Source organism: Aspergillus fischeri, genomic scaffold (assembly GCF_000149645.3).
Source record: "Aspergillus fischeri NRRL 181 1099437636264 genomic scaffold, whole genome shotgun sequence".
Taxonomy (NCBI): domain Eukaryota; kingdom Fungi; phylum Ascomycota; class Eurotiomycetes; order Eurotiales; family Aspergillaceae; genus Aspergillus; species Aspergillus fischeri.
Genome location: NW_001509762.1, coordinates 5,948,823 through 5,960,979, shown reverse-complemented (window position 1 = coordinate 5,960,979; position 12,157 = coordinate 5,948,823). Strand labels below are relative to the sequence as shown.

General features: G+C 50.1%; 4 protein-coding genes across 4 annotated transcripts; 1 reads left to right on the top strand and 3 right to left on the bottom strand.

Annotated features, from left to right (window-relative positions):
* Positions 1 to 587: 587 nt before the first annotated feature.
* NFIA_092460 (uncharacterized protein) lies at positions 588 to 1,393 on the bottom strand (the record flags this gene model as incomplete). The annotated part of the gene is made up of 2 exons (XM_001261181.1): positions 588 to 1,079; positions 1,124 to 1,393. 2 exons carry the CDS (start codon positions 1,391 to 1,393, stop codon positions 588 to 590), a joined length of 762 nt encoding a protein of 253 aa, XP_001261182.1.
* A 914-nt stretch (positions 1,394 to 2,307) lies between these two features.
* NFIA_092450 (GIY-YIG nuclease family protein) lies at positions 2,308 to 4,305 on the bottom strand (the record flags this gene model as incomplete). Its single annotated transcript, XM_001261180.1, has 1 exon — positions 2,308 to 4,305. The coding sequence occupies one exon, from the start codon at positions 4,303 to 4,305 to the stop codon at positions 2,308 to 2,310; it is 1,998 nt and encodes a 665-aa protein (XP_001261181.1).
* A 2,537-nt stretch (positions 4,306 to 6,842) lies between these two features.
* On the bottom strand, positions 6,843 to 8,448 carry NFIA_092440 (adaptor protein STE50; the record flags this gene model as incomplete). The annotated part of the gene is made up of 3 exons (XM_001261179.1): positions 6,843 to 7,876; positions 7,927 to 8,088; positions 8,181 to 8,448. The coding sequence occupies 3 exons, from the start codon at positions 8,446 to 8,448 to the stop codon at positions 6,843 to 6,845; spliced, it is 1,464 nt and encodes a 487-aa protein (XP_001261180.1).
* Positions 8,449 to 11,468: 3,020 nt separating this feature from the next.
* On the top strand, positions 11,469 to 12,098 carry NFIA_092430 (uncharacterized protein; the record flags this gene model as incomplete). Its single annotated transcript, XM_001261178.1, has 1 exon — positions 11,469 to 12,098. The coding sequence occupies one exon, from the start codon at positions 11,469 to 11,471 to the stop codon at positions 12,096 to 12,098; it is 630 nt and encodes a 209-aa protein (XP_001261179.1).
* Positions 12,099 to 12,157: the final 59 nt, after the last annotated feature.

Here is a 12,157-nt window from a genome sequence, read left to right as displayed (position 1 = left end):
CCTCTTTCACGGAATTCCCCGTAGCCAATTTGTTGCACAAAGCCTGATATTCTTGATCTGTCTTCAGACGAGACGAACACATGTACTCAGTCAAGGCTCAAAATCTATTTCCAACTGCTCAAACCAAGTGCCACAGCGAAGATGGTTAAAAATTCTTTTATAAAGGTTCGGCCGGTCCATGACGCTGCCGCACCCCATTCGCATATGGATAATGTCCCACTGCCCTTCACCGATCAACCAAGGGAGCTCATAATCAAATGGGGACTTGAAAACAGTTGAGTGGAGCGGATGAACCGGGAAAGATTGTCGATGGTGCCGCTAGGCGTGAGGCTCAACAGCGTGGTTTGCAGAGCTTAGGGTCTTTGGGTCTTTTCCGCATCTTCAGGAAGGGCAGTAGTCCTGGTAGATAGATGATGAAATTGTTTCAGATACTTGCTCAGCAGCTGGGTATCCCAGTAGGATGATTGGTCGTGATGAATGTTCCTCAGTCATACGTTTAGTTAGGTGAAAGGGACCCCGAAGTGGGAATGGTATGTTATTAAGCCCTGGGCAAGTAAACAATATACGGGAGCATTACAGGCTGTAGGCTAGAACTTCTCTGCATAGCCTCCCGTAGCATGATCCTCACAGTCCGACTCGCAATCCGTCTCACAGCCTACAGCGTGGCGCCGCAGAGAACGCAACCCCCGTGCATCGAGATGGTCCAGCCAGCTGGCATACCAATCCAAGAATTCTGGGATAGAATCAAAGCGCGCCTTGCGGCCGTACAGAATGCTCGGATTGACCACCTCGGCCTTGAAAATAACCACCCGCCACCCCCAGTCCCGGATGTTGGCAGCATCAGCAGCAACATCATCCTTATCATCCGTCTCCAGCCGGCAGTACACATACGCACTATACCACGCCGGGCATTCATACAGCTGGTTATATCCAACGCCGGTGATAAAGCCAGCCTGGGCCTCCAGGTCGTCGTCAATATACGCCTCCAGCAACTTATTCGGTAATTCATCTTCTAACTCCCGCTGCAAGCCCTCCTGCTCGCGCTTCAGTAGTTCTGAGTCCGCCAACTTCTCGCGTGTCTGTCCGTCATCAAGTCCCTCGTGCGCAGCAGGGGCGGGAGCACGCCGTCAGAGGGTTCATGGGCTGGTAGAGCGTTGAGAACAGCAGGGATGTCAACATCAGCAACTGCCGTGTCCTGTGGGATGAGACCGTCCATCCATCGGTACTGGCAGAGCAAGCGGCGCTTCTCCTCTTCGGTTGGTAGATCTTTTGCGTTGATTTCGTTGATGCGGTCCTGGAGGAACCGGCGGTTTGCGTCGGCCATTTTGCTGCGGAAGCGGGTGATGGCGAGGCGCATGGTTTCGTCTGCTGAGGCTGATTCTGAACCTTCCATTGCTGTTGCGTCCGTCATTATCGGCCTTTTTTGTTTTTTATTTGCTGTTGTTGTTTTGTTTTTGAGTGAAAAGGCTGCGCCAGCCCTCTAACCGATAGATCGATGCAAGTATTTGAAAGGTTTCTCTAAATGAACAGAGGCGGATGGAAGCGCGGAGAGAAGTGGCCGATATGCAGTAGATACTGGGCCCATCTTTAGCTAGGAGCAGTAGAAGTCTGACTGCAACTGAGTTCTAAGAACATCAAGGGCTTGTACCCCCGTCAGTCAGAGGGGATGCATCTCGGCCTATGCTCGAATAGGGCCGACGAAGCTTATTTTAGCGATTAGCGTGACACCGGCAACCAGCCATGGTCGAGGCTATGGAGAAATAAATATGAGTGGCAGAATACTTGCCAGCTGTTGAAATCAATAGTACTAGTTCAATTCGCCAACTACTAGTAATTTATATGGCCAATTGAAAACCAATGAAGGTCTGATTCTTCTAAACGAATGACTATCTAGCTACTATTTATGCCTTCCACTAGAGGCAGGGGTTCGGCTTATTAATGAACGAATATATGCCGAATATTGGGCGAATACCGCCGAATATTATCGCCAAGGGACGGCTCGGTGGAATCAAATCACTTCCAAATCGGGCAAGCGGTCATATAATTCAATACCAGCTGTGTCGGATGTTGATCACTTACGGGGAGACAATCTGCACAACAGGCCAAATCTCATATTTTTATGATTACTCGCTGATCTCTGTTAACTAGAGTGCTGCTACCCCCATGAGTATTGAATAGCATGCACACTAGGATAACAATATCAGTTTCAGGGCGACAAAACCAACAATATATGAGGGATTCAAAATAAGTCAACAGATATATAAATAACCAGATATAGGATCATGCAAGTTTGAATCGCTGTCGCAGCTACATTGATTTACTTCTCTTGTGTGGAGACCTTGCCCTACCCGCACGAGAAACTGATAGATGTTGAGCATGCAGAGAGGCTTTCCTCCCTCTCTTCTCCATATCCTGGTGGGAAATTGCAATCTCTTGGAGGGGTTGCGCCAGCTCCTTTATTTTCCTCCTTTGTTCATCTTTCAATACCCACTCGGTTTTCCCTCCACATGATCGCTCCTCATATGGAGATGTCTGCATCCAAGCCGTCCACTTGCGCACCACGGCTATCGCAAGCTGGCGTGAGACCTCAAACCATTCAATGTGATTCCCTTTACACCCCGGACACTTTTCTTCAATTCGCCTGCAGTTCTTCAACTCCGTGTGCACTAGCTTCTCCACGCGGCAGACATGGCTGACCTGTAGATGCTCCTCGTCACTCCCCCGTTGTGGAAAGTACACTTCCATCGGCTTGCGGCACTTGGTGCTCCATTCCATTACACGCTTGCTAATTTCGTTTTTTGTATAGCCGATCTTGAGGTGCCCAAAATTACCTGGTTGCCAGTAGACATATACGCTTCCTACCCTCTCGATCTCGCCCTTCATGAGGGGCTTGACCAGAAGCTTCTCGAGGGCTTCCGAAACGGACAAACGTACGGAGGCCTTGGTGACGTAGGGTACAAACTTTTGGATCAAAGTAGACACTTCTGGAATACTGCTTGGAATGCTCTCTTGAGTTGTTGGTGGAGAGGTTGTCTCTACTCTTTCCAAGAAACTTTCCCCACCGCTCAGAGTATTGATCCAGTCGGCAAGGGCTAAAAGGCGATAATTTGTATGCGAGGCAACGTGCCCTTGATCTTGCTGAATATCGCAGAGCTTGTCGATGTCTGTTTCCCAGGCTTCTAGCTCTCTCGGGGCGACACGTTGGTGCGCCGAAGGACATAAAGCAACAGTAATCAGATTTTTCAAGCATTGGAGCACTTCACTGGATTTGATGGTAGTCAAGCTGTCTAAGGACTCCATAATGATTGGGACATTGGCTCGGCGGCGATTCTCGCATCGGACGCCCTTCAATGTCTGTGCTGGGCAGCGTTGGTCGTCCTCTCTCAAACGCTCCCGAATTTCAAGCGGTATAATAGTGTGAAGCGACTTTCGAGTGGTATTTTTGGCATCGCCAGAGGGGGAAGCCTTCTGAATCGAGAGGAGAGTCAATACGGCTTTGACTGTGCCGTCTCCCGATGACCTGCTCTTGCTACGTGGGTCATCTTCGTCGTCTTTAATCCGGGCTGAGTCAATCCGGTCATCCTCTGGAGGGGAAACGGTGATGGTCGGTACGATGGAATTGGGGGAGGAAGGTTGGTCAGCACTCTGATCCTGCGTGCAGGATACTACTGGATCCAAATGGAACTTCCTCGCGCCACCAACCTCGCTGGCTGCTCTCGGTCTTAGGAGCCATGTCCCTTCTGCAGAAAAATTCGTATTGATGCTGCTCGCCTGTTCGGATGTCCAATACTCGGGCCGGATATGCCGAGATCGTTTCGGCGTCTTCTGTCCGATCTGTATGGACGGCCATGTTATTCCCTCGAAGAACTTCCCCTGGTCGGAGACCCATGCAAGAGTATCGACAGGAGAAGTTGAACTCTCCTTTCGCTTGCTTAACACCGGCTTGGTGGCATCCTCTGAGCGTAGAGAAGAGATGCTGAGTCGGGGTCTCAAGCTCTTTGCTCTCTTCGACCGTTCCAATGGCTTGGTCGGGGAAGGAGCATTGAAGGCTGCAATCTGCCCGGCTCGATCATCGTCACCCGCGGAGTCGTCCTCTTCTTCGATTTGGGAGGACTCGAGGCTGTCTGTATCTAGTGCCGTCGACAATGCTTGGCCTTTGATTGGAGTCTGCCAGCCATAGTCATCCGTGATATCGGTGGCGGTTGACTGTGTGGGACTGAACGGACTTTCCTCTGGCGAGGGAGGGGATGAAATGACACCAGCGCTCGAAGCGCTGCCCGGGGGTGATTGACATCCACTGAGCATGGCTTGGTGCGCGGGGCCCTTTATGGGTGTACGTGGTGGCTCTAGATCAAGCTGATTTTCTTCTCCTGCCATGGTCGTTGCTCGAACTCCATGAATTCAGAGAAGACCACTTCCTTTTTTTCATAGTGAGAGTGGTCAACGATCCTATAAAGAGAACGAGGCCCTCCGGCCTTCGTGCTGGTAGCGCATCGATTGCGCATGAGCACGAGGCTGAAATAAGCCACCATGCCAGTTGTATGTGACGGGAATGCGCAAGGACATAACCCACGAATCACTACGATTACGCCGCCGGTGTTGCCGTTGGATTGAGACACAGCAGCCGGCTGAGCGGCATCATCTAGCGCGGCAGATTCCTTGAATGACCAACTTCTCAGGGAGCTGTATTGAGTACACTCAGACTGTCCTCGCAGGAGACCTAACGCAAGGGCTAGCTCCCGGTATCACATGCCCAGTGCCTGGATATATTCGAGCAATTCCCCGCTCCCACTTGTCTTTGCGACGGCCAATGTCATTCTCCATATCCACTGGACGTGGCTTATCCCCTTTTTTTGAAGGTTCAGCCTCGCGCGGCTGCGGGGGCAGCGGCTCTGGCCGAACCGAAGCACAGTGGGGCGAAGCATTTCAAACCATGCCCTGGTCTCCATGACTGTCGTTTGAAAAGCCAATTCATACCAGTGTAGCCTCACAGCATCCAATGGCATTTTATAGTTAAATCTTTTTAGGGCACGGAGACTTGAACTCAAATCCTCAATTGGTGGAATGATCTATATCTATATGAAACTATTTTCCCCGGGAAATGACCACTACTGTACTATAAATGGTGAGAGACTGCTGCATGTGTCATATCACGACAGCCAGTGGAATGTGTGGCGCAGCGGACGGAGAGACAAACCGGTGGTGATCCAAGATCTCACAATATCATTGCATAGTTTAGCAAGTTGCCAGAACAAGGCAACCATGAGATCACGCAGCACAGCCCTCGGCCACCATAGCCCTACTATGCTACTCCGTAGTATGCTTGTATTCAACAACGTTAGAGCTAGTACACTGTACAATGTTTGTCCATTAGTTCAGATTAAAGTGGTTCTTTGTCCGATTGCGGAATCACAGTTTACAACCCCAACTATAAGTGATTATGTTAATTGCCTTGTATTAACTATTTGACAATTGGATGTGTTATAGTGGCTTGCACCATTACCCAAGTCCGGTGGAGACAATAAAGGGAGACCGGGTTAGCGTTGACTACACTATTAGCCTGGTCCATGGTCCATAAGATAGCATGCCATGAGACAAAAAGCTACATAAACAATAGAACAGGACTCAGTAACAATCCTCTGCCATAACATGTCAGCCCTACAGGCAATCAGAAACCCAAGCAACGAGTCAGGCTGGTGGATCACTATGGTTTCGTACTTGCGGGCTTACGGGACCCCGCAGAACAGAACTATAGGCAAACGGCCAATATAGGGCCCTAAGCCAGACACAAAGTTCGCCCTTAAGAAGTGGGTTCATGTACATTGGAGATACAAAATAGTTAGAGTAGTGGTAGCCTGCATATCGCTTGCTTGCGAGAAGTCAGGGTAAATGAAGACATCCATCAATCAGACCGCACCCTCCAATTCCGGATAAATCACGACTTGTGGGTAGCAAAGGCCACTGGGTGGAGTTAGAGTGGCCTGCATCTCTGGGACGCAGCTGCTTAGATCCATTCATTGTACAGTACTGAGACGGTTTTGCCGCTTTTTCTCTTTAGCTGCCATATATCGTTTAATATGGAGTTTGTCTCCATGTCCCGAGAGCTTTTTCTCATGCACTGTGCTATTTCTACTGAGAGACCGTTTTTGCCTTTGGAGCCTTCTGGCTCAAGGGAATATTAGAAGGCTTCAGATCGAATCAAGCAGGTAAATATGGGACAGGCCATGCTTATTTAGAGCATTTTCCCCAGAGGAAAAGACTGGTTATCAATTCATCCTGAGAAGTTGTTGAATACCGCAAGGGGGCCAAGGCAATTCGAGGAGGTCCAGGCAGGCGAGTCGGATAGATTTACGGCTTATCCTCTGTTCAGAGATAAGATCCTTTCTGGAGAGAAACAATGTCCATGCAACCATTATTCATTGCGCAGGGAAGATGAGTATGGCTAGAGAGGGTAGGTTAGAATGGATAGTGAACAAGAAATAATGATAATTATGTAGAAAAAAGGCTGTATGAAAGACCAAGAAGATAAAACTCAAGAAGAAAAGGGACAAAGATGCATATGTGGTGTAGTAGAATGCTGAACCATGCCAAACCAGCCCTCGGCTTATTTTACCTTTCCAGATTCCCTGCAACACCAAACACCGCTTATATAACAAAGCCAAGCCCAAAGGGTGCCAAAGACGAGATGAAGATTGTAAATTGGAAGAAAAGATAGTAGAAAGCGTGATCGCCGTCAAGGAGGGTATCAGGGGAAGGGGGTATCTCAAGCAACAGTTCGGACGACGCGACACTCGCTTTTTGGTTCATTTTCTTCCTCGAGCAGATCTACGTGCACGTTTGCATCACAGAACGCCGCCGGGCAGGTTGATCTGGCCTTGTCTGCCCTCGAAACCTGCACTATTGGGGGCAGAGCCCCCGCTGGTGTAAGCGTTGTCAATAGGATGCAGCTGTTTTCGTAGCATGAACATCGGTTTTCTTCCCTCCTTCTCGAGTTGCTTGAAGAGAATAAGCGGCCGCTCCTCAAGTCCTAGGCATCGCTCTTGATCACCGTACACAATGTACAATGCATACTGCTTCCAATCGGCATTGATATTGTACTTTTTGAGTGCGGCGGGAAGAACCTTATGACAAGGGTCATCCATGGAAACACGGAATGACTTGAAGATCTCGACGCTAGGTGGATCGGCACCCGCTCGGGAATCGGACCGTGTCGGAACATCAGGGCGTGACGCTTGTGTGGGGGTTGGATTCAACCGATCGGGACGTGATTGTGCCGTCGGAGTATCTTCGGGATGATCATAGCCTGTGCGACCCGAATTCGGTTGTGTGTAAGAACGTGATGCAAGCGTCTGATGAGCACCGTAGTGGGCACCAGGAGACGTCGGCGATGGCATGCCCGGTGACAACTGTGGCTTGCCATTCAAAGCGCTAAGATGGGACGAATTCGCGGCAGCAGAAGGGTCCAGTCCACCGTTGTCGTTGTACGCTCGTCCTTCGTGTATCGATGGAGGGATATGCGTAGGCGAGTTGTTTTTTGGTGTGGAACCCCCAGTGTAGACGCGCTTGGAGAAAGTCCGAGAGATTCCGGACGCTGCACGCTCAATCAAGGTGTTTCCGGAGGGTGATACAAGGGTTTGGCCTTCGTAGTGGCCATCGGCTCCTGGGCCAGCTGATGATGGAGGGGGCAGTGGTTGCGATCGATCCTTGGCCATTTTGAAGACAGGAAGAAGCTCTTCGCGAAGCCGGCGATACTCCTCTGCAACGCGCCGCAACTCCGACTCGACACTGACGATTTTTTCATCTCGTAACCGGATCGATTGTATCAAACGAGCAATATCCTCTTGTGTGGCGGTTTCGTTCATGCTTTGGTCCGCCGCTGCAGACAGTTAGAACGAACACCCACGTCAGCATGGAAGGGGTACCTACAAAGAGGTATGTAGTGGTCAGGGTCGAGGGGAATGTCTTGCTTGACTTTAGTCTCGTATACACTTTTCAGAATGGTCAATCGGTGCCCAACGCTGGTGATTCCCATCTCTTTCAATTCCTCGTGTTTGAGCGCAATCAGTGCTTCGCCGACGATTTCGTTCTCTACAACGAGTAGGCAGGTTAGTAGCTTTCCCCACGCTCCAGAACTCTGTCTAATGGTCCCAATTGTTCTTTCTGTTAGGCGGCCAACTTACCAAGAAAAGTTGCGCAGTACTGACGGAGACCGAGGGCGGCAAGCCAGTTTGCGCATTCCTCAGCGGTCCACTCTGTAATGATAGTCTTCGGTGATCGAGGGTCTTCCTCGGGGTTTGCAAATGTCCTAGGAGTGTGTTCGGCTGAAGGGAATTCGGAGTCGGAGGGAGAGGCCTCGGAGTCGGTCGCTAGATGAGGGGAGGTAATCACACTCCGTTCGTACTCATCATCCGCGTCGGAGTCCGCATGATAGGATGTATGCAGAGACATGTCTATGGAAGGAGGCTAGGGAGCCGACAATGACGTCCACGGGAGCGAAGAGGAATGGAGTGGACGTCGGCCCAGAGAGTCTGCTCTGCAGCAACACTACTGTGAAGAGTGACTGCAAAGTGAGAAGACGGGGTGCATAGATTATGAGACAGTATTTGGTCTGCTTTAGAAGATCGCAGTCGAGGTCATCCAGAGTTGCGATTAAGCGAGGTCGGGGGGTGATGCAAGTGATGAGGGCAGCTGAGCCAAGCAGGTAAGCCACATGGACGGGGAACAATGGCGGTTAGAGGCAGCGAGGAATCGTCGAGATGCGGGGACGGAACGGAAGGGAGGTAGGTCCGTGAGGGTCAGCGACTGAAGTAAGGTCCTTCATAAGATGGTAGTATGTCGAGATAGCGAGTTTCGTCACGATGAGAGGTATAGTCGAGGTTGGGACCGATGAAGAATATGTTCCTGAGGCCACCAAGGCAGTAGTGGTTGGAGAGTGAGAGAGAGCGGGGGGAGCAGCGGATCTTCTCCCAAATGGGATGAACAGTAAATTAACAGAGGAGTGGTATTTATTCCACGAGCAAGAATTGAAGAAGAAGGTGAAGAGGAAGAGATCTCAAGGAAGAGGAATAAATAAAAATAGAGAGTGATGATAGTTTCTTCCTCGAGTATGTACCTAAGACCTAAGGAACAATCTATCTATGATCTGGGACGTGGAGTAACTCTTTTTCTTCCTTGCCAAGGTACCTTCTTAATGACCAATCCGAAAAAGGAGTGGCACTGGTCAGCGCTTCTAAAGTTGGACCGTTGCACGTGATCCTGGTCTGGACCCCCTTGCTGCTTGATTAAGTTGTTCCTGACTGAGGACGAAGGAACAAACAAAGTGGCACCGATGACGGTGATGATTGACACTACCTTACTCTGCTTGCCGATGAAGCTTGCTGGATGACTCATTTAATCGTGGTCTTCGCTAGTTACCGAGTTCCGATGTCACATTCTCCATGAGCTTCCCCCGTATCCTGCCAGGTGGTTTGCTCGTTAAGACAATCCCTTCTCCGACTCAGGTCTGTCCAGTAGTTACTCTAGTCGTTGATCATTAGTACTTTGAGTCAATGCATCGGAAAAGGGGCAAGTAAGCTATCAACGGCGACTAGTGGTCGAGTTACACCGTCAATGATTATTGCACAAGTCCAACTACTATCTTCTTGTCTCAGTCATCCCCAATTGTCCAAGGTCCAATCTCCATCAGTACGCAGGGGCAAAAGTCTACTGACGTTGATGGTATCCACAGAGTATAAAATCTTCAATAATGCTCAATGTTATTCGTGATAGGCGCTGTCAAAAATCAATAGTGCCGGGGACCTGTACATTTTGGGCCTAAAGAGTCGCAATGCTCCGCTATCATCGTGCTAATATTGCATTTCTATTCCGGGCTATTCTCTGATGCCTCTTTAATTGGAATTTTTCTGACTATTGACTCTCTTCCATGCGCTAATTGACTACAGAGCAAGGTTCTGCCCGGCTCATAAATTCGGGATTAGTCTTGGTCGACAGGCCTCAACATCTCTTCGGGGAGTATTTAGTGCAGAATACAGATGAATCAGCAGTTCGCGACTTCGCCTAGTCAGCGGTCCGATCCTTCTTCAGCATAATCGGCAGATTCCCCCCTAAGGATAAAGGTATGACAGTTGATATCAGCCATGGCAGATGTTGTATGAGCATGTGGTGCACCTTGGCTGTCAACTGGCAGGAGTGAAAAACAGCATGATATATATTGTTGTTCACTATTGAACCAGATCTGCTATTAATTGACAGTCTCCCCAACAAAAGCAAAGAAGCTCCATTATGGTCATCAATTTACTTTTATCTTCCCATTGACTCGATCAATAACAATGACCTGTGCAATGCTCCGTAGATGCATTGTCAATAGAAATGCCAATGCGACTGATACCCACTCTGGCGCTTCGGTTTGTTCAAAGCGCCAACAACGGATGGATAGTGCATACAGCTTCTGGACTATATAAGTGTCAGTGCGCTGATACTCGAAAGCCATTGTAATGCTTATCCTCAGAGTTCAGAAATGTACCTTATCATGATAGAGTCACTGGTCGTGATATATGAGGCCCCGTTTTCCCGTGGCAATTCAAACACCAGATAAGCCTCACATGGATTTGAAGATCGACAATGTTAACATGATAATGCGAAAGAAGTCTTCAAGAATGGTCCATAATGCTAGTAGTAAACATTGTCAATCTCATACCTATTGTCCTGGAACTTGTTTCCTCCATCAACGCTCCGGGGAAAAAATGCGGCGGAATTGGCCTCCAACACCGAGGTCCTCTGAGATCTCCTACACTTCGAATGAACACAATAAAGCTTGCGTTTATTGTTCAATAACACAAAACCTTCTTTCCGCATGGATATATATATGTTATCATTTTCACTATACTTCAAGTCTGTCCTGAATTAGTCCCAATCTCTCCTCCCTTGCCCACAGCGAAATTCTGGAATTGAAGTATCGGCGTCATCAATTCTCGGTAGTCGCCGACACGCACTCTACGAACCCAAGGTAAGAGTCAACCTGACAAGGCACGAATCGCAACAGCCCCATGAACTCCGTTCAATGCTAAAAAGACGCCGTCACAGAAAAGCGCAATTCAATCCTGCAGCAAGCTCCTCCGTACCCGCCGCGGGAACAGCGTCGCATCACCACCTCCCCACCGCAGCGCCAGCGCCAGCGCCAGCACGGCGGTATACAACTCCGTCCGCAGCAAAGAAGGAAGGGCAGGGACCCATCTCCCTCAGTCGGACGGATCGAAAGCAAATCCACCATACTACGGAGTAACCGAACGACCATCGTCGTCAACCACGCCCTCACCTTACCCGAAAATACTTCCCTACCATCCAATAACCTAGATACCGTCCGCCGACTCCTCAGCCCCGACAGCGTCACCACAATCCAACCACAACAACAGCAGAAAAGCTCGACTCAGAACCACACCCTCAGAGGAAGAAAGAGACAGAAAGGAAAAATGCCGTCGACAACCTCCCCACCACCATCCAACACCTCCTCCCCCTCCTCGCCCAACACCCTCACGCCCGAAACCCTCGAAACCGACCTCCTAACACACCTCGCGTCAACCACCGCCCTCGAAGACCTCCACGCAACGCTCCTCTCCTCCCTCCAACGCCTCGGCTGGACCGAAAAGATCCGCAAACTCTCACTCGAGCTCCTCCGCGCCGGCCGCTGCGACCGCTTCGACGACGTCGTCGAGGCGGTGGTCGCCTCCGCCGCGGGGATAAAGCCGCCGGCCGCTGCGGCGCAGAACGGGAACGGCAATGGCAATGGCAGCAACAACAGCGAGGATGACTGGGCCGAGCTAGACGAGGTGGACGTGCGGATTCCGAAGGCGGTGGTGGAGCAGGGGGTGCGGGCCATCAAGGAGGTCTTGAGGGAGGTGATTATGATAGAGGATGATCCGGATCTGAACGCCCTGCATCAGAGCGAGCATGTGTCGGAGAGCAAGGGGAGCTTAGAGGCTGAGGGGGAGAAAGAGAAATCCAAGATCTCCAAGGCCGGGGAGCCGTCGGTAAAGAATGGTGATACAAGTCCGACCAAGAAGACGGAGAAGAAGCCCAAGACGGGGAAACAGGTCAAATGAAGCGTTGCTTCAAGGATTTCTGTCCTACCTACGTTTTGCTCCACGTCACTTCTTCGCTT